The sequence below is a fragment of the Beauveria bassiana genome (genome assembly GCF_000280675.1).
Source record: "Beauveria bassiana ARSEF 2860 unplaced genomic scaffold BBA_S00065, whole genome shotgun sequence".
Taxonomy (NCBI): domain Eukaryota; kingdom Fungi; phylum Ascomycota; class Sordariomycetes; order Hypocreales; family Cordycipitaceae; genus Beauveria; species Beauveria bassiana.
The window spans coordinates 39,726-66,758 of NW_007930900.1; the positions used below are offsets into that span (position 1 = coordinate 39,726).

Here is a 27,033-nt window from a genome sequence, read left to right on the forward strand (position 1 = left end):
CTCTCCTTGCCAGCCCCGAATGCGGTTCTCTTTTTGCACCATTGTCTCGAAAATTGTATGGTGACAGATCAAATTTTACTATCGGAAACTAGCTATTCCCTAGGGCCTGTTGCACGAAGCCCGGATTTCCATTTCTGAACAATCAACTTGGACAAGTCGAAGACTGTCAACTCGCTCAATATCTCGAAGACAGAGATATCTACCCCACAATTTCCGAACACCCAATTCCGAACACCGACCGCGACGAGGGAATCGACTCCGTAGGCACTTGGAGGCCGAGATGGGTCGATCTCCTCAGTGGCCATGTTCATTGACTTAGCGAGCATGCCGGCAAGACCACTGCACACGATGTTGGTGGCGGTTTCAGCATCCGTACAGCCCATCAATCTAGCTTTGATGCTTAGGCTGACTGGCATTGTAGGAGCACTCAAGTCTGGCTCCGGCATATCGACTATGTTGAGAAATGAATACATTGCTGTGCGGGACCAGTACGGGTCTGCCGGCTGATTCTGTAACATTAGTCCGCCGGTGCCGACACCGAGAACAATCTGAGGCGGCAATGGCTTGCCACGAATCTGCTCTCCGATTATTGCATGCTTGATTATGGTCAGGAAATCATCATGGCGAATGCCATAGAAGCCGCTGGCTCGCAGAGCATCGAGAATGACTTCATCGTCTGCCAGCATGCCGGCGCCAAGTATAGGCCCCAAATCGAGAGACACAGCTCTCTTTCCATGCATACTAAGGTTCTTAGCTAGAGCGTCAAGGAACGCATTACCAGCGGCATAGTTCGCCTGTCCGCGGGTACCAATGACACCTGCAGAGCTTGACAAAAATATGTAGAATGGAGTCTGGCCGGTTGTTTTCACTGCTTCAACTAGATTGTAGGCGCCCAGAGCTTTCGGCTTGAAGCCAGAATTCCAGCTTGCATATGTCATGTTATCGAACACGGCATCCTTGATAACAGCTGCGCAGTGAAACACGCCAGCAATTGGCGGCATGACGGTGGAGACGGTGCCTACCAGAAGATCTTGAAGGTCGACTTGGTTGCAAATGTCAATAGCAAAGGCCTTGACCGTCACTCCTCTGTCAGAAAGTCCTCTAAGAAAATGCGTGGCACTCGAGGAAGAAGCCCCAGATCTGCTCAGGAATGCAATATTCTTTGCCCCGTTGTCTGCCAGGAGCTCCGCGATGCTTCTTCCAAGGCCTCCCAGTCCGCCAACTAAGACGTAAGTGGCATCCGCATATATGCAGTTTTCCAATGGATTTGGGAGACTTTGTTGCAAAACCTGAACGAGGCTTGCGTGTTCTTGAGTCGAGCCCGCGATGACGGACACAGAACCGAGATATGGCGATTCACTGACGGCTCTCAAGGCATCATGCAACTGAGATACATCAAATAGCTGCTTGACAGTCGAATCCGCCATCCATTCCAAAGAGGTATTCGCAGTGAGCTTGTTCGCTGAGTGTATCATCTCTATCGCAGGAAACAGATCCTCGCTGAGCAACGTGGCTAGATCAAAGCGCACTATGGTCACGGGAAAGCTCGGAGTGCTGACGGAGGAAGAATGCTCTGCAGAGTTGGCAAAATGCACAATTGTACCACCTAGGTTTGTTAGTTTACACTCGAGGCTTCTGCTGAATTTCCAACTCACATCGGCGAACGCATGCGACCAAAAGGTGCATATCGTTATGCGTAGGATTGTAAACGAGATCGACTCCTCGATCTTTCGTCAGGAGCCTGACAAGAGATGGATAACTATGATAGTTGCCATCCAAGATGTGATCGTGCTCAATCCCACGTTTCTGCAGAATATTCCTTTGCCTGTCTGTGTCCGGACCCATGACTGTAGCGAATACGGTGGCTCCAGACAACAGAGCCAGTTCTACGGCAGCAAGGCCAAACCCACTTGCGCCGGCATGGATCAGTACTTTCATGCCTTGAGTCAATCTGCCGGTGACGAAAAGCGCATAGTATGCGGACAGGAAGTGACTGGGTACGAATCCAGGCCTGTGGTCTATTACCAACGCAGCATCGGCATGAACTGTTGTGCGTAGCCCGTTGCCTCCAGGAACCAAACAGACCACCTTGTCGCCTATCTGATAATGGCTTATATCGCTTCCTGTAGCAGATACATAGCCTGTCACATCGTAGCTTTGCCATTCGCAAACTCCTCTCCCCTCTGATCCTTCGTTGCGAGCATGTAGAATGGTGGACTCGAATGAAATGGCAACCTCTTGACAATTGAGCTCACCCAGCTCAGATTGTTTGAAATGAGAAGGTGAAGCAAGCCTTGATAATGGGATATCGGAGTGAAGTAGTGACTCCAGCACTTGGCGTCCGGTCTTGCTGTCCTCTGTTCGGAAGATCTTCTCCACCACATTTTTGGAGCTATCGCCGTTTTCGATGATTTTATTCATATCACCCAGAGTTTGTAATCTAGGTATAAACAGCGCTCCGTCTTTCTCCGCAAAGTCCACGTCGCGAGGCTTGTCACTGAGAGCTGGGTCTGTTACTCTGCGACAGACGGTGACAAGCATGCCCATGATTTTCGGTTGAGAAAGTGATGAGTCCTGGCTCAAGTCAAACGTAGCAAATATCTTTTGTGAGTCTTCAGACATGAGCGTTCTTGCAAGGCCGATGATAGGTGAGACGCGAGGAGCGGTTGGTGTCATGTTAGCTCCTCTTGTGATCCAAACAATTGTTTTTGCGCTGCTCTGTAGCGAGTGAAAGGCCGTGAAATCTGCTTCGCTCCAATTGAAGATAAATCCTTCGTTAGCTGTCTCCGGAACATAGTCAAGTAGCGAAATATAGAGGGCTTCGCTTGGAATGGGGCCATCGCATGCTGCATCTTGAAGTTGTAGACCTGAGAGACTAGTCGCTGGATAGTTGACTGCAAGATATTGCCGAAATTGAGCCTCAAAGAGAGAGACCTGTTCGGAAATCTCATTAGGAAGCAGAAGAACAATATGACGAGGCATATACTGCTCTGTATCCTCAGCGAATACTTGGCGCATAGTCCATGGCATGCTCTCGTCCTCCTCGGCGGAAAGGGCCGCAGTCCCGGTGCGCTCACACCACTCGACTTGCAGGTCTGCCAGGTTCCAGCCTAGATCAAACCCGGAAATACATTTCCCTTCCTTTGACTGCTCAGAGATGCTGCCAACTGCACCTAATTGAAGCATCACCCCGCCGGGCCGGAGGAAGCGCTTGGCTTGTTCAACTTCATCATCGCTCTGCCCTTCAATCAACACGAGATCATATTGGGATTGTATTGAAGAGAGATCTGGCAGCTGTTCGATGTAGCTACTGAATGGAGCTAGCTTGACCTCGTTGAAGCGCAGGCTGGGCTGCTTTTGATTGACATAAGAATACTTCGCGAGCCGCAGTAGCCGGCCAGGATTTTCCGAAGCTGCTAGCAAAGTGCATTTAGCGAAGGAAATTGCGCCTCCAATCTGGAGTATGGAAAGATCGGAGTGTTTGTGGCAAAGGAGCGAGATCGCATGTTTGAAGGACCTGAATTGAGTGGTGTCGGGGTATTCCCGCCAAACAATCTCTGTGGTGAGATTTCGATAGCTGGGAAGAAAAGAAGATTCAGATGACAAATTGAAAAGCTCTCCGCTGAAATGGAGCCCATTGATGATGACCAGATCCAACGGCCGATCCGTGCAGCTCATCGTAATCTGCGCCTCGGCTTCATCGAACTGCGTTGGTTTGGCAATAGCATGGCCGAGAAACTCTCTGCTATCACTCAAATCCAAGGTATCGGATACAAATATACTCTGAATCAGGTAAGGGATCCTAGGTACAGGATCCAGAGCAAAGAGTGTCTGAAACATTGAATCCAATGTCGCGGGATGAAGCAGATGTGGGTGCTCAAAGTTGGCCGGCATCTTTGATTTCGTGTCTGGGACACGGATCTTGCTTACACAACAGTTTGCCCCTTTTTTAACTTCCATGATATTACGAAACATTGGACCGTAAGTGATACCAACAGTGTCCAAATGCTCATATAATTGTCTCGGGTTGACCGAGGTGGTGCAATCAGCGCTGACTTCATCTTGTTTATTGCTGAAAGCCGCAAATAGAGCGTTCATATTCTGTGATTGAGTACAGAAGTGCAAACTTCCAGTTGCATGCTTCTCCCAATCTTTTTCCAACGCTTTCGAATAAATAGAGAAGGTGAAATGGCCGTTTGGAAAACGGCCATCTTCTCCGTCGGTTTCAGCTCTCATGTTCAGCGCTACTTCGACACCATGTGTACTGTCTGGCACAATAATGGCTTTTTGGAAGCGCATATCGCGTATCTCGTAGCCGATGAGATCTTTGAAGCTTCTCTTCAACTGTCTAGCTCCCTCTAAGACCATGGAAATCATACCAGCGGCGGGGTAGATGAACGTCTTTTGAACTTGATGATCTTGGATCCAAGGATTCTCGGAAATCCTGAGGAAGCCGCGCCACCGAGGTTCAAAAGACACAGAATCGGCAGTTGGTGCTCCAATAAGGTCTAAGCGACCATATTCTCGAAATCTGTTTGCCAGACTGAGGTGAGATTCGTGCCAGTATGACTTGGTGTGATTCCATGGATATGACGGTAAATTAGAGAGGCACTTGAGCTGTGGATGGGGGACCCGACGAGAAATAGCGCTTTTGAGGCTGACTGGATAGTTAGCGGCCCATAGTTCTCCAACAAGATTGAGAATAGAAGCCATTCCCTGACGAGACTTTTCTAGTGCGCTGAAGAATTGCTCAGGTTTTGAGCGGGCCGCAAGCGTATCCAGAACCAGTGTTCGCAGAACAGTCGAAGGGCCCATCTCAATGAAAATAGATGGATGTTCGTCATCTGGAATAGCCATAAGAGACTCCATGGCTGATGAGAATTGTACAGGAGATACCATATTCTTCCCCCAGTAGCTGGCGTCGAGACTCGAACCTTGAATCTCGCCACCAGAAACGGATGAGAACATTCGTACGACCTTTCGACCAGCCGAGGGGTAGACGGAGCTGATATTATGGACATAGTTTTCTTCCACCTTTTTCATATAGGTCGAGTGGTAAGCCATGTCAACTGAAAGGATGCGATGACGGATGTTTTGCGCCGTGAGATCACGGGATGCATGCTCAATCATGGCCCGCTTTCCGGACAGCGTGATCGAGTTCGGGCTGTTGATGCAAGCGATTTCGAGAGGCTCAGGGAGTGTACCGATATAGGATATAGCTTGGTTCAGATTCATGGCAACCGCAATCATACCACCTTGAAATCCAGGTAGCTCACTATGCAATATGGATGCCGCAAGGCCACGATAATAAGCCACTTCCCATGCTTCTTCACGAGAAATGGCACCGCACGCAAAGGCAGCCGCAATTTCACCAGACGAATGTCCGACCACGAAAGATGGCTCTATTCCCAATGATTGCAGCAAATCAACGATGGCAATTTGGATTGCTGTAGTTGCTGGCTGAGAGATGTGCGCGCTTGACAGAGCAGAGTCCGCAGCATCTTTGCAAAGTTCCTCAATCAAATTGAATGGAGATGCCAAAATCGTCTTCAGGTACCAGCTGGCAGAGTTGATGCTATTCCAAAAGACCGGAAAACATCTCAGATCCAAGCCCATGCGAGCCCACTGTGATCCTTGGCCGCAGAAAAGGAAACAAAGCCTTGGAGATGAATGCTTGGAAGAACGAGTTGCTGTGTACTCGGCCCGGTTCATCTGCTCAGCCAAGTTCGAAACTGAATTGGAGACAAAAAACGCTTTCCACTCAAATTGTGACCGACGGCATCCCATTGTGTAAGCATAGCTTGACAAACAGTCATTCGTAACAGTCGTCGAGTTGCTAAGCATCGATGCATGCTGAGACACCAATCTTTGGATTCCAGAGCGCTCGTTGGAAGACAAACAGAAAATTTGCCAGTTGACTGGATCCGTGCCCTCGTGCTCTGGGTGAGAAGATCCATTCCCCAAGGACAAGGACGAGCCATTGACTTTACGACTCGTCGAGTTGTGACGTGCAGAATACTGCCGCGCCGCCAAATACTCGGCGGCCCCATCCATAATCACCTAGAGAAATTTCTGGTTATCATTGATACACATATTTAGAGAAGTGACACATACATGCGCGTTGGTTCCCCCAAAACCGAAGCAATTGACGCTCACTCGCTTCTTCAGACTAGACGGCCAGGGCTGCGCAACGCGCGACACCTAAAAAACTGTGTCAGCTGTAAGTAGCAGCAAGGATTTACAACATTCATTACCTGAACCTTCCATTCCTCAAAATCGATGTCAGGATTTGGAGTCTCGAAATTGATATGTGGGGGGAACTGCTCCCGCTCCAGCATTAGCACGGCCTTGATTAAGCCAGCAACACCGGCGGCTCCTTCGAGATGTCCAATATTGGGCTTGATGGACCCCACGAATATCGGATTTTCTGGAGTGCGAGCTGCTCCAAGCGTTTCGGAGATGGCCTTTAACTCGCGCCAGTCGCCTGCTTGTGTGCCAGTCCCATGGCATTCGACGTAAGCCGTATCGGAGAAGGAAAGGCCAGCAGCCTTGTAAACGGCTTTGATATTCAAAACTTGGGCCTCTTTACTGGGAAGAGTAATGCCTACACCATGATTAGTATACAAGTCTGCGCATACGATGTTATGCAGGCTCACCGGTAGTTCGCCCGTCTTGATTCACCCGAGTCCCGCGAATCACAGCCCGGATGGGGTCATTGTCTCTGATAGCATCAGACATGCGTTTCAAGATTACTACACCAACACCTTCGCCTCGACCATAGCCATTTGCCCGAGCGTCGAATGTAAAGCACTTGCCATCTGGGCTGAGGAAGTTTAGTGCTGTCATCGGCATGATCGTATTTGGTGTCAGAATCATTCCAGCCCCGGCAGCAATGGCCTAAAAGATTAGCGGAATGAGTGCATGAGGAAGGGTAGAACTTACCAAAGATGTTTCACCGGAACGTAGACTTTGCGCCGCTAAATGAATAGACACGAGACTGCCGCTGCAGCCTGTGTCAAGCGTCATGCTTGGACCATGAAGATTGAAGTAATAAGAGATGCGGTTTGCCATGATGGCAATGCCATTCCCCGTTGCGGCATATTTTGGCTGCCAATCTGGATCACGCAAGCAAATTTGCTCATAATCTGGACCGATGTTAGAACCTGATAGCGGAAGCATTGGCAAAAGACTCGTACCCTTGACAAAAGAGCCGACATAAACAGCGGTATCGGTACCGTCGATATCGTCTTTAGTACATCCGGCTGAACGAGCAAGATGACTTGATTAGCAAACGTGTCAGAAAAAGAACAAGCCATTTGTACCATTTTCAAGAGCTTCGTAGCAGACTTCCAGAAGCAAGCGTTGCTGAGGATCAACCGCGTTTGCCTCGGCGGCGGTAATAGCGAAGAACTGGAATGTCCGAGTCAGCCAAGGAAAGACCCTGAAAGAAGACTTGGCCTACTGGAGCATCGAACTCTGCGACATTTCCCTTGAGGAAATGACCCCCTTTGAAGGAAATCTGACAGTCTGTTAGCGCAGCCCGCCGAAAGGAAGAGCCAGCCCACTTACAGATCCTTCGCGATCACCGCTGGGGTGGTAATAACCATTGATGTTTAGTCTGTCCCGGGGGATTTCCGACCACTGAGACTCTCCGCGTTCGAGTGTTTCCCATAATGCTTCCGGGGATGATGCGTCGCCAGGAAATCGAAGACCGAGACCTATAATTGCAATATCGTCCATTTTCAAGGGTGTGAGGCCACAGCACGGAACCAAAGATCAAGTGACAAGTGAAGAGAGGCAGCCGAAAGTTCGAAACTAAATGATTTGAAACGAACCTTCTTTTTTTCACCCTTCTACTTGCGGATTTTCATTCACTTATAACTCGCTCGAATACCCAACAAAGAAAGCGCCCGCTAGCAGCTCTCAGTCACGCAAACAATGGTAGCGCCCGCAAGCAATTCTTGAGCACTCCGTGGGATTTGTTGTCTGCAAAGGTGAAGATGTTTGTTGTTGCTTTGGCGGAGGCGTATGTTTGTAGCCAAGAGTTGTCGGCGGCTGCTTGATAATGAAACTGCAGAAAACAGAGGTGTAGCTAGACCTAGACCGGGGCTCATGCAAGAGTGCATGCATGAGAAAGCTGTTGATTGGACGGCTACTCGGAATTTTTGGCAAGTTCACAAAAGATCCGTCAGCTATGCATTAATTGCTTGTTTGGGAGTCGCAAAGTTACAGGATCCAATAGAGGCTTGCTACAGACGGGCGTTTTGCAGGGTACCTCGACAGGTGTTAAATACTACTCCTCTGACGGGGTTGTAAGAAGATCCAAGGAAACTAACAACGAACCGGCTAGACTAGACACGACTAAATGAGTGCTCAATCAAGTGCAGGAGAGTGTGATAATGGCGAAGAGTGCGGGCGTCGTAGGTAAGGAGATGTACGAAGGGACAAATCGAATACTGTCGGTAATTTTGGTCGTATAGCGTGATTGGTACACCAAAAGAAATGAACACGTCATGGCAAAGTGTTGATCGATTTATACCGAGATTTTGGATCGAATCACGGGCGCGCCCGGTGTATGTTGCAGTTGGCGCAGAACAACCTCACGGCATTGACCCTCGCAACATTCCCCTTAGATGGTAAATCTTAACCTGGAGTTTGGGTCCTTCTGACCCACGAAGATTTAGGTAAATTCCAATGTAACTGAGTAGCAAACAAAACAAAAAATGGAGATTTGCCCACTTCCTGAGGCCTGCAACTTGAAACTTGTCAAATGACCAGCGACTTTGACTACACTGATCGAAGCACGGTCTGAGAGCTGGAGCAACACGGGACGGACGATGTGCGGATGGAATGTGATCGAGAGTGGATTTCCGATGAGCCGGCTCCGTGTTCTGTGGCTAGTGCCGGCTACAGCTTACATGGCGCAGTGGACAGACAAGCAGGTTTCGGAGCACAAAAGCGTCAAGCGCGACTCTTGATATTACGTCAAACCCATCTTATTAATGTGGTTTCAGAAGGTTTATTTCGCTCTTGTAAGTGTTGCGTGCGAGACAAGGCCGATGCTGAGGAAGCAGGAGGCCAGTAGGGAGGCTCAAGGCTGTGACCATTCGTACGGCGTACAACATTTCATTGCAAACATTTTCGTGGCAACGAATGACACTTCTTATTCGTCAAATCATAAAAAAAAAATGCAAACATGTTGTGAGACAGAGACCACAGAATAAAGCAGGGTCCAATGAGGAAAAGACATAGTACCGCACGTACGGGTAGGTGCATTTCGAGTTTCCCAATGGGTACGCTCTACCCAGAAAGACCAACTTGTTACCTTGAGTGCAACATCAGCTACATCGTTTTAGATCGAGGATCTAGTCAGACAAGGCTTTCCGCAAGCGACCTATTCACCTTGCCATGGCAGCTGTACTACCCGGCAGTAAATAAGCGATGGGAACATTGCACATGCTCCATGAATGTGAGCCGTGAGCGGAACAATGGTTGCGCTATACTTGAAACCGTAAAACCTTGCGAACAGGGCATAATATTCACAAAACGGCTACTTGTTGCCCGTGGAGTCATACGCACGTTCTGAGTGCGCCGCTGTAAGAGTCGCCTTGTATTCGACATTATACTACAATGATTGGAGTGATTGCCTTGAGGTGACGAAGAAGTTGTTCCGTCGAACAAAGGCGAATGTAGGATGTGGCTGCTGACCCAGACTCGCCTGCAGAGCGAGTGTTGCAGCTTAGCCCACCATGCGACACGGAGAGGACACGAAACGTGTAGGTTTTGAAAGGCTAGTATTGGTACAACAGATGAAAGCCCAGTGCGCCCGACAAGACTTACTCGAGTGGTTGAAATGGAGCTGGACTGGGAGCATATCTTCTGGCAAAATCTCACCGGACTGTTGGCTGGCGCTCCTTCCTCATCAACGAGCAGCACCGATGTCCATGTCTTTGAGAGTATACCTCTACCGTCGTCTTGATAGTTGTATTGCCTACAGAAAAAAATTGCTTCTTCTTTGTCAACCGCATCACTAAGGCCATTCCGTTTGCTGCGGGCCTTGCTTGCACACGCGTTAACATGCCAAACGCGATAGACAATGCCTTCCGGCTTTCGTTGACGTACCCGAACCCCTCTCTATGCCAAAACAATAACACAATAGAGGATGGAAGACGAAGCGATGAGCACCCCTTGACAAAGCCAGAAGAAACCGTCGTCGCAAAGAACACCACTGGTCGGCTTAGCCAGGGCGTCCTGGTTACATGGTATGTCGCAACGTCTTGAGAGGTGGATGGGGCTAACCTATAGTCAATAGTCTCCTTTCAGGCCTTTTGTTCTCTAGTCTGGATACTTCGATTGCTGCTACTTCATTAGTCGCCATCTCGCGTGAACTACAAGATTTCGGAAATGCACCATGGATCGTGCTGGCGTATCTCTTGACTTATATGGGTAAGTGGGAATAAAGCGCAACATATCTCTCAGAGATAAACTTCTGACCGTCTTTCAAGGGTTTGCTATTGTAATTTCCAAGTTGAGCGACATATACGGCCGGAGAAATATGCTCGTGCTGTCGTGGGTGCTCTTCACAGCATTTTCTCTTGGGTGCGCCTCCAGCAGGAGTATGGTAGCCTTGTATGCGCGGACGACCAACAATACATCATTAAAAATTACTGACATGTACTTAGAATAATATGCCGCGGATTTCAAGGCATTGGCGCCTCCGGGCTTTACAGCCTGACACAGATCGGCTTGGTCGAGGTTGGCCCGTCGCATAGGCCGAGTTTGATTGGAGCCATGATTGGAGCTACTTTGACTATCGCGTTTGTATTAGGACCAATAATCGGTGGCGTCATAGTTCAATTTTCAGACTGGCGGTGGCTCTTCAATATGAAGTAAGTTGTAATGTCGCTCAACTTCAAAACAACGCTGACAAACACCAGTATCCCCTTCGGATTGATTGCGATGCTCGCCATTACAAATTTCTGGCCACCTGAAAGCGCTGCTAGTATGTTGTCTTGGAAAGCTTTTACAAAAATTGATTTCATTGGCAGCATCACACTGCTATGCAGCTCCGGCCTCCTGGTATTTGCAATTCAGCAAGCTGGATCGCAAACTTATGCCTGGAATAGCCCAGAGATTATCATCGCAATTACAATCTCGGTGTTATGTTGGCTGTTATTCATTGCGTGGCAGATTCTATTGGAATCTAAGACGTTCAGTGAAATTGAACCAATATTCCCCATTAGACTGATGCAGAGGCGAGTATATGCCGCCGGGTTGCTGTAAGTTACCCACAGCCTCTCGGGTATAAAGTCTAAATAACTGACGGCCCCTGGCACTCTAGCGTTACTGTGCTGACCGGATTTCCATATATATCCTTGGCAATCACTATCCCAGAGAAACTTCAAATCGTTGATCGGCAATCAGTCCTGATGGCTAGCGTTCACCTCCTACCCATGCTTGGGGCATGTGCAACAGGTTCTTTCCTGGGCGGCGCTATCTCGAGCAAGAAAAATAATACTGCCTATACTATTGTTGCAGCGGCGTGCCTTCAGCTTTTTGGTGTGACGCTCATGTCAATTATTCCGTCCACAATTCGAGCCACGCAGTACGTCTTTCAAATTGCATTTGGACTGGGTGTTGGCCTTTGCTTTTCAGCAGCAACTATCATGACGAACTTGATAGCCCCCGAGCAGAGAATTAGAGCAGCTGCCCAGGGAGCTGTGGCCCAAGCTAGGGTGCTTGGCGGCTGCGTTGGAATATCGGTTTGTACCGTGGTATTCAACGCTCATGTGAATGGATCATTGCGGTCACAGCTTTCACCGGAACAGCTGGCACAAATTCACAGGTCGCCAATTTCAGGCCTACAATTTCCTACGGACAAGCAAGAATATGTGAGGTCCGCTTATTCTGGTGCATTTACAGAAGAGACAAGAGTTATGATCGTCAATTGCGCAGTCATGGTAGCAGCCTCACTCTTCACCCTCGAGAGACATCCGCCATCACTGGAAATTTTGACATCGTTGCCAAAAAAGCAACAATCGTCCAACAGAAACGGCGATTCGACAACAGAGCTTGATAAAATTACGAGAATGCGGCAGACTGCTTAAGCTAAGTCGAACCTAGCTAACTGGCGATGGTTGGCGTTGTCAAGAAGAGGAACAAGGCCCAAGAAAAAGCGTCGGAAAACATGCGACAACAGAGACAGCAGTCTGTACAGAGGTCGAGGAGGTCGAAAGGACAGAAGTCTTCAAAATAGTTGTATTCGTCCCCCAAATTGATACCATGGCTCATAAGCTGTTTATTGCGAGATGCCACTGGTCATGGTGGGCTTGAAAAAGACGCTTACCACACCCTCTATCGTGAGACTTTTGGCGACTCCCTTGAGCTTCTTGTGGGCGGGGCACTCCTCATCGTAGTATTTCATATCATCAACGCTGGCGAACTCAGTCTTGGCAACTAAGGTGAAACCTTGAGCGCGAGGGTCGGCCTCGGGCTTGCCGATAACAACCGATTGCAAGTATGGCCTTCCGTCCTGAACACAATTTTCGTCGTCAGCATGTTTGCCATGACTGCAAAGACAGATCCATATGTTTCCCTCACGAACCTTGGACTGGGTGGCCTCGAGAATTTTATACTGCTCAATCATTGCGTCGACATCCTCCGGTTTGGGCAGTTTGAACATGGTAACTCGGTGAACATGGTCGGCCATTATGTCGTTGGTGGGCTGGTTACAGTCAAAGTGTAGATGTGTATTGGCGATCAACGCAGGATGAGAGCTCTTTGCCAGTTTATTTATAAAACAAAAAAACCAACCTGATTGCAGGTTCAGTGGTCGCAGGTGAGTGTAGCCTCGGAAGCGTGATTGCCGGAGGCAAGCGCTGCTTGCTTGCCACGACGGCTTGAGTCGGATGCCATTGGAGGGGCACCCGGCCACATTCCGACGTTTCCGCCTACCCCGCCTCCACGGTTCCATTCAAGAGGAACTGGTGGTGCAGGACCGCGATAGCGGCACCTGTGAGGTAATCGCAATGAAGCCTTCTTCTGAGCTAGAATGCCGTCCGTCCGAACAGTAATCAATCAAATGTCGTGCTGCCGTCTCATCGTAAAAAGATGCGCAATGTGTGTTACAGCCAGGAAGGAGATGGCCAGGTGCGGGTGGCTTCAAAGGAATCAGAACTGGACGCTGGAACAAAATTCCCGAGTTCTACGGAAAACCAATAGCGGAACTGGGCTGGCTGGTCGGGAGTCGGAAGCCAAGAGCGTTCGAGGCGAGATCTGTGAGCCTGGCGGGGCGGGACCAGTTCTCCGCCAGTCCAAGGATCATCATTTTTGGAGCTTGCATCGTCTTCGTATTCCCTCGCTATCAGAATCAAGCTCTCTTTTATTTTCTTCTGACTTCAATTCTTATCAACTCAAACATTTCTCTACTCCCTGTAATTTCAACGCCATGTTTTGCAGCGGACGATGCTATTCTCTGCCCTTTGGCCAGTGGCAGGTCGTTGACCATGAAGCTGCTTCAGACCGCGGGACCACCTAGTATTTCTGTCCTCTGCATAGGGTATATCATGCAATACTGTTCAAATATCCAGCCGCACAACCCTTTTGTGGCGAATGCGCCGTCGTCTTCTACCACAAGTCCCCTGTGGCGGTCTAGCAGCGTTCGGAGGACACACGTGCTCGCATGACAAATGATAGTGGTGTTCTGGAGGAGGCTATCAAGGACCTGGCAAATCTACTTGCTGAGCATGGGAACCGGAGTCGAGTTTCTCCCGCAAACGCCTCTCCAGATATCTCTCAAGAGAGCGATCAAGCGGCCGGCCCCCAAGAAAGCAGTCCAAGTAACCCTCTGTTCCCACAAGAGCTCAACGACGATATCTTAGAAGAAGTGCCGTGGACGGATCCAACCTTCACCTCAATCGATGGAATATTGATGGAAAGTAGATCGAGCTCGGGCCTTCGATTATGTCGTTTCAGAACATTTCAGGGTGCTGTGGCGCTACAGCCCTGCATCTCCCTTCAGCGTGAGCTCAACTTGTTCGACGCTCTCGAGGAGTGCGAGGCAAATGGTCACCGCATATACAAAGATGCGAGGCTCTGGGCTTGCGCCGTACAAGGTCTTTCGGGTCTACCTATGCCATGCAGATGGCTGGCAGCTACGATTTTCAATTTTGCCAGTGACATGCTGCGACCGGATAATACACAAGACTTCATGTGGACAATGCGAGCATGGCTTCTCCACTGGTACGATTTTGCTACAGAGTTGTTCAGGAAGCTTGAAATTGGTCTAAGCGTCCCAGAGATAGACTGGTTCCAACCACCCACCTGGAATGGAATTACCTTTCTACTAGGCGAAGAAGAATCCCACGAGGATTCCAGAAGCTCCGATGGAACGGTCGTGCACCACATCTTATCGCCGGAAGCCACAGATTTCATTCATGGGTCCATTCTCCATCCCATCACCCAGAGCCCTTTTCTGACACGGGATGGAATCCATGTAACAACAGAAACAGCGCGAATTTAGAGTCGTGATGCCGCATACAATATTTGCACAGCAAGAGGGAAATTTCGAGACACTGAGCCATGTTCTGCAGGAAGAAAAGATGGGTATTTTCCAATTACGCAGATTAGATGATGATAGTATTTGTTACTGCACTCGGCCTAGCGATACAAGTAGCGAGCAAGTTAGCGGTATTGATCAAAATCATATTGATGACGTCGTTGCACGTGCTATAATTTCCTGTCAGTCACAGGATGCGACATGATTGAAACGAATTGGTGGTCTTAGCCACAATGAGGCCTGAACAATGTGACACGGAAAGCATCAACTCAATTTGCGGAAAACAAACATATATAAATGCCCCAGACAAGCCCAGCCAGCGCGCCGACCAAGTTCCGTCCCTGCACAGACCTGACCAGTGTAAAGTTGACGAGCGAAACAACCGGCCAAAGCTTGTAGCCCGCCGCGACTAGGGGCCAAAATTCCTCCTTGGCCTCTGCCCACACGACCTGAAAGTCGACGAGGGAGAAGTCGACAGCGCCCGGGCTGACCCAGTAGCTGACGGCCTTATATACGTTGGTAACGCGCGGCGCATGAGCGCTTGCCATGCGGAGGGATCGCGTAAAGGTGCTGAACAGCAGCGTGTTGACGGCGGCGCCGACGGTTTGGTCCAGGAGGAACTTGATGGCTGTGTTGCGCTTGGACAAAGCCGGTGGCGCGGGCTTGTCGTCTGTCTTCTTGGAACGAGCCGCAGGCTTCGGATGCGAGGGGAAAGAGGCTTCGATCAATTCTTGCCTGCCGTTACAGTAAACGCCACATTAGCTCCTAAGCGCGAATCTGTGCAGGACAAGAGGCACTTGACGGATAAACATACCATAAAAAGTTGGGCGGCGTGCTAATCACGTTGAAGAGCAAGTATTGAAACACCGGGATCCAATCGATCGAGAATGGCTCCTGTGAAGCTGTTAGACGACCAAGAACAAAAAGATCTGACCAAGCTTCTGTTCTCTGCAACGGCCTGTATTACCTCTTGCCTATAGGCCGTGATGCACTGCGCCAGGATGCTGCAGAGGACGCCGAGACCGGCCGATTGTATAGTCGCTGCCACAATTGGAGAAGGCATAGCGCTACTATAGTCCGGGTCAAAGTTTATTTCTGAAGTAGATCCAGGAAGGACGAGGGAAAGAGTCGACAAGAATTTCTCATGGGTGAGGCAAAATAGGGAGATGAAGGGTCTAGAAACATGTAGTAGGTAGCTTAGACATGGACCATACTTCGTACTTATGGCCAGCGCTGCATGTGGGGCCTGTCTGTCATTGCTTTCCATCAGCATGTTGGCTTTTCTGCGGCGATATACGTGTCAATATGTAATCGAACGATTTTGCAATGGAATGAAGCATTCGTAATTCAGCAACTTCGGTACTTCTTGCCCCAATGCCGCCATGTCAAGGCAGAGCCGTAGCATTCACGCATGAATCTAGCGAGCAAAACTTGGAGTGTGTCGCGTTTTCATCATTACATTTCGCTTACATATTATTCTAGATTCGGGTTCAGGTAAACAGTCAGCCCGAATCGCTGTAGTGTACTGAACTGTTCGCACCATCTGGTATGCATATCCTATATGCTTTCCCTACTCCCTCGTCGTTGCTAGTTAAGTGTAGCTGTATCGAACCTTCGAGGCATGAGCCTATAAGTCTTAGCTATGAGTTCAGTCGCCTACCCTTAGCTTAAAACTCTTTGCTGTGAGCTACCCATCGGCACTAGTCTTTGAAGCATCTTGTCCTTCATGCTCGCGTCAATACCCACATAAAGAAGAACTGCACGATATATGAGTAAAAGAAGAGGAACTGAGTTCGCTGGTTGCGCTTCGCCCTTGAGTCGGTTTGCATAGGCCCACCGTTGCTGCCGGCACTCTCAGGAAGCAGAACATATTTCAGAGATCGCATCTGCAGTCGTATTAGTGATGACTTCTCAACCCAGGGCATGTGTTACCCACGAGGAAAAGAGAGTTGGCAAGAAAGGTGTAGAGGAAAATGCTCCAGCCGACCCAACCGCCAGTGCCCTTGCCGCCGTTGACAATTTCCGCAACGGCAATAGTGGCAATGATGCCAACAAACTTGTAGCCGGAGTAGGCGATCAAATCGAAAAGCTGAGACTGGCTGGAGATGCTCAGAAGGTAGCATCCGAGCTTCAGTGCGATAATTTCGACGATGACGACGACCAGTCCTTTTGTTGCAGTGTAACCGAGAAGCTCGGGTTGGAAATCGCCTCGTAGTCCGGCAATGAGAGTTGAGAGGAGGATGAAGGTCACAATGGCCATGACTAGAACTCAATCAACATATGCTCGGAGAGGAGGACAGTGCGGACAACACCAACCTGGAATATACATGTCGGGGCTATTGATGTCTTCCCGTGGGGGTAAGTACCAGCCCTCTTGGCCATTGGTTGCCGTGGCCTGCTTTCGGGCCCATGGCTTGTGTCGCCAGGGAAAGAGCACGAGGAAGAGTTTATTGATGACGTAGGAGTTAGAGACGTTGAAGTAATGCTTGAGAGCCGAGACATTGACATAGCGACCGATCTGAAGAGCTAATTAGCCGTCGAGGGACAGGGAATATAGGGCAGACGAGGGCGGACGTTTTGCTCGACATATTCTTGGCCGTGCTTGAAAGCCGTCTGGCCGAACTGGGCGGCAACCTGGGCGGTGGGATCATTCATGAACTGGCCATAGGCGCCGAAAACGTTGCCCGTGCCGCCGCCCTGTTGCTGATAGGGATTGCCGCCATAGCCTTGTTGCGACTGCGCGGAACCCGGAGGAGGGGGAGGCGATCTGAGTTGGGGGACCGTCGATACGTGCTGCGGCACAGGGTGATGCAGGGGAGGCGACTGCCCATAGTTGGCTCTCTGCATGGTAAGAATGAGTTGCCTGCAGCATGCGGTTGGAGTTGGCGGAACGGAATGAGAGACGAGAAACGGATGCGATTGTGGCCAAAGGCGGGCGCGCAGGACATGTGGTTGAGCTGGCCACTTTGGCGAAATGGCAGGAAGCTGTGCTTCCTAACGAAGCTAGGTACCTATACCTTAGCCTGGCGGGCAGTTTATGCACTCCGGGTGCTCGCACTGAGGTACCTACCTTCCTACACGTGCCACGCACCCACCTCTCGAAGGAGGGTGCTGCACAACCATGCGGCCCACATACCTTACAGCCCACCTCCTTTTAAGTAAGATATTAAATCTATCTTAAATATTATTATTTAGTTTTTATATATAATAATTCTTTTATAATATTCTCTAAATTCTTATTAAAAATCTTTAAAAATAATACTTTTTTAGAATTAAATATAACTTTATAAAAATTTAAGACTTTTTTAATTATTATAAATTTAATTCTTAATAATAAAATATTAAAAAAAAATATTTTATAGTAACTTATATATCTTTACTTAAAAACTTTTACTTTTATTATATTATATATTTTAGAATATATTAAAAATAATAATTACTTTTTTCTTCTTTTTTTATTAACTAAAAATACTTTTTTTAAAGATTTCTAGAAAAGTCTTAAGTATTAACTTAATCCTTTTAAAGTTAAGATATTAAGTTACTTTAAGAATTTAATTATATCTTATATATTAAATATAAATTTATATTAGATTTATAAACTATAAAAAACTAGTATATTTTTATATTTTTATATTTATTTTATAAAAAATACTATTTTTAAAAGCTCTTAATAAAAATTTAAAAATTTTTATAAAAGAATTATTATATATATAGATTAAATAATAGTATTAAAGATAGATTTAATATTTTACTTAAAAGAAGGTGGGCCGGAAGGTATGTGGGCCGCCTAGCTATACAGCACCCTCCTTGGAGAGGTGGGTGCGTGGCACGTGTAGGTACCTAAGTAAGTATCGATCATGCACAACCAAGCAGCCCACCACAATCGTGGCGCTGGTAACTGACAAAATCTTACTGAAGTTTCTTGTCTGTTGAGAGCTTCTGTTCGCCACTCGACACGCCACTTGGCTAGCAATAATCAGCTCATGCCCGAAAATAGGTGGCTCGCAAGCAGTTGGGATACCTACCTAGGTACCTCGCATGCTACCTATCTTCCAGGTACTTGGCACGTGATACGGGCCAGACTTTCCCGGGAGGTACCACTTTCGGCTGCCAGAGCTCAACTCGTCCGTTATTAGCGAGCGAGTCGCAGCGCTGTGGCACATACGATCTACGACACAGTACCAAGCTTCCAGTACAGCCAGTCAAGCTTTTCTCCTGCTCTGGACATTGTGTACTGTCTCTTCGTCGCCGCTCCTTCTCCTGAATCCCTTGCCCTATCGTTTGCAATCTCTATCTCTCATTGCTTCACTCCCCTCCCCCGCCGGGTCAGCCGCAATGCTGGACACTTTCGAGATCATAACGACTTCAGGCGTGGTGCTTTGGTCCCGCACATATGCCCCTGTCAACCCCTCTGTGATTAACGACTTCATCGCCGATACCTTTATTGAGGAGAGACATTCTGGCAATGTTGTCCGAAGTGCTCAATCCGCCTCCGCTAATCCAGCCTACAAAACCGACCACCACACCTTCAAGTGGACCATGGTTAAGGAGCTCGGAGTTATCTTTGTTGTAAGTCGATGGTGTCAACTGGCTCGTCAGTCGCGAGGTATACTAATTTCGAGCTAGGTTGTATACCGATCCCTTCTTCACTTGAGCTGGGTTGACAAGCTTGTCGACAACATCCAAACCATCTTCGTCAGCCTCTACGGCGAACAGGTCAAGAAGCCGCACACAACCCTCGTCGAGTGTCACGGGTTTGACGAATACTTTGATCAACAACTTCGAGAACTCGACAGATCCAGTAGTAAAGATTACACAAAAACCACTGAAGATGTCGACAGCTCCCCCGATGGCAAGAGACTTTCTGCACCGGGCCTGACTTATAGAGGCCGCACTGTTTCCAATGGCGCCGATAAAGACGCAGCATCGCCCGATTCGACACCCACCGCGTCGCGACCAACGACGCCTGCAAGTAGCAATCTGGTCGTCGCCAAAGCTGGTCCCGTGGCTAAAATGTCTAGGCGTGCGCGCAAGGCTAAGCACAACACTGGGCCGGTCTCGTCTGGAGACGAGTCGACTCGCTCTAAAAAGGGTCCAAGCGGCAAAAAGGGTAGAAAATGGGATGCCGACGGTTTCGCAGATGAAGATGACGACGTGCAGCTCGACTACTCTGCGCAGGGTGGCGACGGCATCGGCAAGTCCAGTGCAGTTGAATCGGTCGACTCTTCCACTTGGGGCACATCCTCCAAGGGCAAGTTCGTGCTACGAGACCTGGGAGACGAGGTACAGGGCATACTCGCCACTGCAGAGGCGGAAAAGGCCGCTGCCTCGCGTGCAGCGTCGGCCAAGTCCGGTATTCTCGGCTCTGGCGTAAACGCAATCAGCGGAATTTTCCGCAACGTCGTTGGCGGCAAGACTCTGACATCTGATGATCTTGCGAAGGCCATGAAGGGCATGGAAGAACATCTACTACAGAAAAATGTAGCAAGAGAAGCTGCCGTGCGACTATGCGAAGGTGTGGAAAAAGAGCTACTGGGCACTAAGACTGGAACCTTTGAAGGCAAGAAAGATACCCAGCCTAACTAGCTCAAAACTGCACTAACAACGACTCAATAGGCATCAATGCCCGAATCCAGACAGCTATGGAGGCATCTCTCACCAAGATGCTTACACCGACATCATCTTTGGACCTTCTTCGCGATATTGACTCGATAACGTCACCGCCTGTTACATCTCTCCGCCAGCGTCGTCCCTATGTTATGTCGATCGTCGGCGTCAATGGCGTGGGTAAATCGACCAACCTGTCCAAGATTTGCTTTTTTCTTCTGCAAAACAAGTACAAGGTGCTTATTGCAGCTGGTGATACATTTCGTTCCGGCGCCGTTGAGCAACTCGCTGTGCACGTCCGCAATCTCAAAGAGTTGACGGTGCGGGAGGGCGGTCAGGTCGAGCTGTACCAAAAGGGCTATGGCAAGGATGCTGCCACGGTGGCCAAGGATGCCGTTGCCCATGCCGCGCAGGAGCGCTACGACGTGGTCCTTATTGACACGGCCGGCCGCCGGCACAACGACCAGCGTCTCATGTCGTCGCTCGAAAAGTTTGCCAAATTTGCCCAACCCGACAAGATCCTGATGGTTGGCGAGGCCCTCGTAGGCACCGACTCGGTCGCTCAGGCGCGCAACTTCAACGCTGCCTTTGGCGCCGTTCGCTCTCTCGACGGCTTCATCATCTCCAAGTGCGACACTGTCGGTGACATGGTCGGCACCCTCGTCAGCCTAGTACACGCAACCAACGTGCCTGTCCTCTTTGTTGGCGTCGGCCAGCACTACTCGGACCTGCGCAACTTTTCCGTGAAATGGGCTGTTGAGAAGCTTCTCAGCACCAACTAGAAACTTCACTTCAGAGTTTTGGACATGGATCAATGCGCGGGTGTACGTACATAAATAAATACCAATCGTGTACTTCTAAAATCAATCACACACCCTTGTCTCTGCGAAGCGATATTGCCCATGAAGTCTATTACTCTGAAATAAATGCAAACACTGCAGGCGCAAGGCCAAAACCCTAGTTCTGTCCGGTTGAAAACACCGCAGAAAAAAAAAGAATGTCAACGGTAAGCGATTCCATCCTCTCGGACAATACGCCAGCCGCGGCTCTCTCGCGCTATGCATGACTAATAAAGTAAGAGAAAAGGAGATAATAAAAAAGGTATAATGAATGTGAAGATGATGAGAAGAAGTGAAGAGAAATCAGTAGCAGCTGACAACAACAAAAAAAAAAAATACACCAATGATTCTAAGAACAGAAAAAAGGACTGCGCAAGGTATAAAAAATAATAGACAGTTCGCTGTTCTGGCGCTTCTCGCAACCGTGCTCTTCCGCTCTCTGCCACCGAGTGTATGTCAATCTGAGCGTGGGTGGTGTTTGTAGGACGGGCGTAACCAGAAGAGAACAAAAATGATGATAAAAGATAACATGTAATGAAGCCGCCAATAACAAATCCATAGGGGGGTATCTTTCTACGTCGCAATAATTTTTTTTTTCCGTGTCGGTATGAGCTTTGACAAAGTGTCCAACAATGGACCCTTGTGGCCAATCTCATCCGCGCAAGCGAATCTCACAACTCCCTTTTTCTTGTCTTGCCTGTCACTCTCTGTACCCTAGTCTTCTCAGTATGATGCTCGCATGTTTTAACAAAGGAAATATGCACCAATAGTTTTGGTAGTGTCGACCATTCAGCCATGCCTCACTTCACTTCACCTCAATCCTCAAAGAAGTCATGGTCATCAAAGTCGCCAGGCTGAGCGTCAGAGTCGTAGCCACTCTGGCGTATCATGGGCGGCGTGACGGGGTCCGCTGGCTGTTCCTGGCGACGCCGCGGCGTGCTGTCCGCTGGAGCCCCATATCCCTCCTCCTCCACCAGAGCAGAAGATTCAGACTCTCCGCGTGGACGGTTGTGGGCACTGCCGTGAGACGGGAACCGGCGTCCAGTGCTGGCAAAAGCAGTAGGCTGAGGCTTGCCATCAGCCGTGGGTGTTTGACGAAGGCCAGACGCAGGAGGCGTCAGAAGCCCGCTGAGAAGCTTGGACTGCTGGGCACTTGGGCCTTTGCTTCGCGAGGGCGTGGAGGCAGGACCCGCCGAGGGCGAGTTGAGCACGCCAGCCAAGAACGACGGGTGGCTGGACTTTCTCCATCGATCAAAGGCATTCAGGCTAGAGCCGATGGTCTGCGCGACTCGCGGAGTAGCGGCTTGGATGCTCTGAGCAATGTTGGGCAGAGTAATAGCTGAGCCGCCGTTCATTGCTCGCTCGCGCTCCTGCTCCTCCATTTGTAGGTTGGCCTTGAGTCTAATGGCGGCATCCTTGACTCTCTCGCGGTCAAAGGAGTCAATAGCCAGGGTCGCGATGATGTCCTGCAGATCGCTGTGTCTTACAGCAAGGAGCTCACGCAGCCAGCTGATTTCGTCGTCACGCTTCGAAATCTTGGAAGATGCTTCAGGATCCAGCTTGGCAACGTCTTGTTCAAGCTCTTCAATGCGCTGCTCGCGGGCCTGGAGCTGCTCCTGGAGAACCATGATTGATTCACGGAGGGCTTGGGGTGAGATCTTTTCGGGCAGTTTAGAAGCGACTGCAGTGCGATTTGTAACAACTGGAACAGCACCTGGAGCAGCGGCATGGGCGGACTCGACTCCCGCCACCTTGGCAGCCTGCGCAGCAGCAGCAGCGGCCTGCTTAGAGATCTCGAGCTTGTCTTCGAGGTGCAAAATGCGGTCTTTGAGATGTTCAATCTTGGACGAGGATAGGCTGAGGCGCTCCAATAACGCCTCCTCCGATCGTTGGTTGTCCTCAGCAGCATTTCCGATCTGGCGCTCATAGCGGGTTTGCATGTCCTCAATCTCGTTCTGATGCTTGCGCTGAAGTTCTTCTAGGGCTTGGGCCTTAGAGGTTTGCTCTCCCTCCAGGAGCATCTCATTACGCTCCTTGGCGGTGTCGGCCTCGAGTCTGATATTGTCAATCTCAGCACGGAGCTTTGCATTTTGATCTTCAAGCTCCCGGCGGACCATGTTGACCTGGTGGTTGGCTGCGTCAATCTCGGTTTGCAGAGCCATTCTTGTGCGCTTGACCTCGCTGGCGCCCGACTCACGAGCTTCTTCAAACTCACGCTGGTAGCGGGAAGCCGTCTGCTGGAGCTTGTCTTTCTCGGTACGAAGTTGACCAAGGATCCCCTCAAGGCGTGTGCATTCGTTGAGAGCACGCATGCCGCTTCTTTCATTGGTTTGAAGGCGTTCCATCTCAACTTCGAGACGCTCACGCGTCTTTGCTTCGGCCTGTAATCTGGCATCGAGCACTTCTTGGCGGGCAAGCATAGCCTGGTCCTTCTTTATGCGTCTGGCACTCTCTTCGGCGACCTCACGAGCAGCATTAGCCATGTCCTCTTGAAGAGACATGAACTTGCCTCGCCAGGATTCACGGAGACGTTCATTCTCTTGCAGCTGAGCAGTGAGAGTCTGGAGAAAGTTCTGAAGGCTCTTATTCTCGTCGCGAACAACAGCAAGCTCGCCAGCGTTGCGGCGAGCGTTCTCATCAGCTCGCTCAGCCTCCGTGCGCCAGTGCGTGTTGTCCTGGCGGACCTCCTTCAAGTCACCTTCCAAAGCGTTGAGCTTGTTGGTCATTTCACTCTGAGACTGACTTGCGTTGTTAGAAGCAGCCTCCAGCAGAGTCATACGCATAGCTTTCTTGCCGGCAGCCTGCTCCAACTCCTTGATCCTGCGATCACGGTCCTCAAGGGTTTCGGTAAGGCGACTTTCTTCCTCAGAAGCATGCTTGAGTTGACGCTGGACATCACAAAGCTTATCCTCAAGTAGGCGGCGCTGCTTGAGCTGCTCTTCCGTCTTTTCTTCTTGCAATCTGAGACGCTCTTCGAGGTCTCCCACACGCTGGTCATATACACTTTTGTTGATAATTTCAACTTCGACGCGAGTCTCGGCAGCGTTCAGCTTGCGGCTTAGCTCAGCGGCAGCGTCCTCTGCCTCCCGACGCTCCTGGACTTCCTTTTCGATCTTTTGCTGCTCGAACTGCAGGCGCTGCTCCAGGTCAATGTTCTTTGTTTGCAGTTGATCCAGTTTAGCGAGGATAGCATCATCAGATTGAGACGCACGTCTCATATCTTCAGCATGCCCATTCCCGAGGTCACGGTCGACATCGAGTGTGTTCTTCAATGTGCTGATGTGCTGCTTCATCTCTTCGAGAGCAGACAAGATAGACAGGTGTTCGACGGCTGGCGCCTCAATGGCTGGTTGGACATTTTGCTGCTGTAAAGCTAAAGCTTCGGTTATGGCGACACGGATTTGATCCATGCGGCGATCTCTGCGCGGGCTCATGGAACGCTTGATGACCAACTCATCGTCCTCGTCATCAGCATCGCTTTCCTGGTTTTCACCAGTCGTGCTTCTAATATCGAGCCGAGATGGAGCACGATGGCTCTTACTACCGAGAGCAGACTGGATTGAAAGTAGTGTTCTCTCCATGGGCTCGAGGCGAGACGCTAGTAGGCTACCAACAATCTCGTTGACTCTGCCATCAAAGAACTGGGTCCTGTTCTCGAGCTTGGAATGCTCCTCTTCGGAGAAAGCGCCTTCCCAGTCGCTGGAAGGCATACCAACGTGCTGCTGTTCATTGTCCCAGGCGTCAGGCGGGTCGATAAAGGGGTCCTCCAGCTGCGATTCCTTGGGGTACGGAGGAACTGGCTGATCGAACTGAGGAACGAAGTCGTGCGCGACGGCGCGTAACGTGTAGGAGGGCTGTCGGCTGGCGATTGGGCTGGTCTGGTTCCACATTGACTTCTGCAGTGGCTTCTTCTTGACGCCCATGCTCGGATCGGTCTCCATTTGTTGCATGACGGCGTCAATCTCTTCAAATGTAGGCTCATCCGTCTTAGCGTCCGTCTCGACGGACTCCTCGCCAAGTTCAATCAGTGTGTCTTGAGCCTCAATAGATGGCATGACATTGGCAAATGTGTCCTTCAAGGCAATCTCTTCGGGTCGAGGCTCCGGTAAAGAAGCAGGAGCGGGCTGGAGCTCGGGCTGCGCAAAGCGAGAAGCTTTCAGACCCTTTGGTTTGGCGGAGGGTAAGGGGGATGAAAATTGAGACTCGCCCGAGATCTTTGGAGTAATCTTCTTCAAATCGGAAATGGAACCAGAGTGCGTCATCTTGACAGGGCTTGGCTCTGCGCGGGTCAGTGTGGTCGGTGACTCCTCTCCATAAGAAAGAGCGCCGGGCGAGAACGGGATAGCAGTAGCGGAGAGCGAGTTTCTCTTGTGGGCTTGCTTCTTCGCTTTCAATTCTGCGGAGTGTTGGGCCTTGTGGCTATTGATAACGGCATCTTTGACGGTCTGCAGGGGCTGCCATTCATCGTTATTAGCAGACGGTAAACTTTCCTGAGGTACAACAGTGGTGTGCTTGGTCTCTACCTCATCTGCAGTGCCAGCGGACGATATTGAAGTGTCAATGAGCAGAGATTTGTCATGGGTGCTTTCCGATATGCTGGCGAGAGGCATCTGTGCAAATGGAGCTATATCTTGGTTTTCTGGTGCAAGACTCCTGGCGCGCTTGGCTCGTGATTCATCCTGGACGAGACGGCCATCGCTGTCGGTTTCGTCGTTAGGCCATTCAGCAACACCCGGCAAGGGCGACTTCGCCGACGATCTGCTAGATGGCCGAACGATAGGGATGGCCTTGGAAGTGCGAGTGGGGTGGACAATCTCGCTCGTGTCGATGTTGATATTTCCGAAGATGGAGTCTGTGCGCCCTTGGTGCCCCTTCTCAGATTTGTTCAGTGAGTTGACAAGGGGTTGAAATGGGGTGAATGACGGCGCGTCAGGTCTAAACTTGGGTCCGGACGTAGAGAAGCTAAATTTGCTCTGGCTTGGAGCAAACGAAGGAAAGCTAGCGGTCATACCAAAAGCGCTGCTACCAAATTCGGTCATATGAGGATCCGGCTCGACGTAGTCCTCGACTCCAGCTTGAAATATTGCAGGTTGGAAGCTTGCTGCGCCAGGTTGGAAAGTAGAAGCAGAAGAGAAATTGAGTCCGCCAGGGGTGAAGTTGCTTGTAGGATTGAACTTGAACTCAGGCGCCTTGACATTGAGCTTCGAAGTTGACGTTTTCCTTTCTTGATCAGAAAGCGCGACCGACTCGTTGGCATTATTCCAGGGATTGCTTGCGCTTGACATGGTCTTTTGATGTTGGTGTAGCATGGCAGGGAAATCGAAATTTTGCACAGGAGTGCCCAGATTACTAGGATTTGTCTCAATCTCGTAGGCTTCATCACCCTCGGGTTTGTTAGACTCGGGAATGCCATTGAGTCGACCAAAGTCGGATCCATCAGCTTGCGCTTCGTGGTCTCGGAAGAATGTTTGCGTAAGGGACTGGCCACGACTGTGAGGGCGGGGATGATGAAGAACAATTGGCTTGGCCTGGTCATTGGCAAAGTGCTCTGAAACAGCCAAATTGCCAGAAGCTTGACGGTCATGGGCGGAAGCAAGATTCTCATGGTTGGTAGCAGAGTTGCTCTGGGTCTGGGGATTGTAGTCCTCATGCTCGAGCTGGTTGCGGAGCTGCTCTTCGAGGTGGTACTGAGCGTCCTGCATTTCGGCCTGCATTTCGACTTGCTGTGGCTTAGGGGGCTCTGGCGTCTTGGATGGACTCTTGGCGTAATCCTCTTCGTCTTCTTCGTCATCCTCGCGCACTTGCTGCAGGTGAGGTGATGCTCTTGCCATCTGCTGAGGGAAGTACTGCAGAGACTGATGCCTGTGGTGAGCGTTGAAGGCGGGACTTCCTGACAAAGGAAAGCCGTCTAGGTCGTAGGGAGATTGTGGTGAGACGATGCCATTGAGGCCAAGAAGAGGTGAGTCGATGCGCGCAAGGCTTTGCAGAATGCCGGCCTGATTTTGCCATCCCTGTACATGCGACATCTGG

The 27,033-nt window shown here is 50.0% G+C and overlaps 7 protein-coding genes across 7 annotated transcripts; 3 read left to right on the forward strand and 4 right to left on the reverse strand.

Moving 5' to 3' along the window:
* Positions 1–92: 92 nt before the first annotated feature.
* BBA_09745 (polyketide synthase) lies at positions 93–7,740 on the reverse strand (the record flags this gene model as incomplete). Its single annotated transcript, XM_008604842.1, has 10 exons — positions 93–1,606; positions 1,656–6,060; positions 6,115–6,201; positions 6,255–6,604; positions 6,657–6,897; positions 6,943–7,145; positions 7,197–7,262; positions 7,323–7,410; positions 7,463–7,519; positions 7,570–7,740. 10 exons carry the CDS (start codon positions 7,738–7,740, stop codon positions 93–95), a joined length of 7,182 nt encoding a protein of 2,393 aa, XP_008603064.1.
* A 2,337-nt stretch (positions 7,741–10,077) lies between these two features.
* BBA_09746 (major facilitator superfamily transporter) lies at positions 10,078–12,107 on the forward strand (the record flags this gene model as incomplete). The annotated part of the gene is made up of 6 exons (XM_008604843.1): positions 10,078–10,262; positions 10,313–10,446; positions 10,506–10,569; positions 10,683–10,889; positions 10,938–11,279; positions 11,342–12,107. 6 exons carry the CDS (start codon positions 10,078–10,080, stop codon positions 12,105–12,107), a joined length of 1,698 nt encoding a protein of 565 aa, XP_008603065.1.
* A 191-nt stretch (positions 12,108–12,298) lies between these two features.
* On the reverse strand, positions 12,299–12,709 carry BBA_09747 (stress responsive A/B Barrel domain-containing protein; the record flags this gene model as incomplete). The annotated part of the gene is made up of 2 exons (XM_008604844.1): positions 12,299–12,532; positions 12,605–12,709. The coding sequence occupies 2 exons, from the start codon at positions 12,707–12,709 to the stop codon at positions 12,299–12,301; spliced, it is 339 nt and encodes a 112-aa protein (XP_008603066.1).
* Positions 12,710–13,505: 796 nt separating this feature from the next.
* Positions 13,506–14,521, forward strand: BBA_09748 (uncharacterized protein; the record flags this gene model as incomplete). Its single annotated transcript, XM_008604845.1, has 2 exons — positions 13,506–13,558; positions 13,696–14,521. 2 exons carry the CDS (start codon positions 13,506–13,508, stop codon positions 14,519–14,521), a joined length of 879 nt encoding a protein of 292 aa, XP_008603067.1.
* A 305-nt stretch (positions 14,522–14,826) lies between these two features.
* Positions 14,827–17,404, reverse strand: BBA_09749 (transport protein yif1; the record flags this gene model as incomplete). The annotated part of the gene is made up of 7 exons (XM_008604846.1): positions 14,827–15,292; positions 15,372–15,451; positions 15,525–15,732; positions 16,304–16,443; positions 16,494–16,819; positions 16,874–17,075; positions 17,132–17,404. 7 exons carry the CDS (start codon positions 17,402–17,404, stop codon positions 14,827–14,829), a joined length of 1,695 nt encoding a protein of 564 aa, XP_008603068.1.
* A 1,488-nt stretch (positions 17,405–18,892) lies between these two features.
* Positions 18,893–20,946, forward strand: BBA_09750 (SRP54-type protein; the record flags this gene model as incomplete). Its single annotated transcript, XM_008604847.1, has 3 exons — positions 18,893–19,126; positions 19,184–20,072; positions 20,174–20,946. The coding sequence occupies 3 exons, from the start codon at positions 18,893–18,895 to the stop codon at positions 20,944–20,946; spliced, it is 1,896 nt and encodes a 631-aa protein (XP_008603069.1).
* Positions 20,947–21,818: 872 nt separating this feature from the next.
* BBA_09751 (myosin class II heavy chain) lies at positions 21,819–27,029 on the reverse strand (the record flags this gene model as incomplete). Its single annotated transcript, XM_008604848.1, has 1 exon — positions 21,819–27,029. The coding sequence occupies one exon, from the start codon at positions 27,027–27,029 to the stop codon at positions 21,819–21,821; it is 5,211 nt and encodes a 1,736-aa protein (XP_008603070.1).
* Between the last annotated feature and the right edge of the window lie 4 nt (positions 27,030–27,033).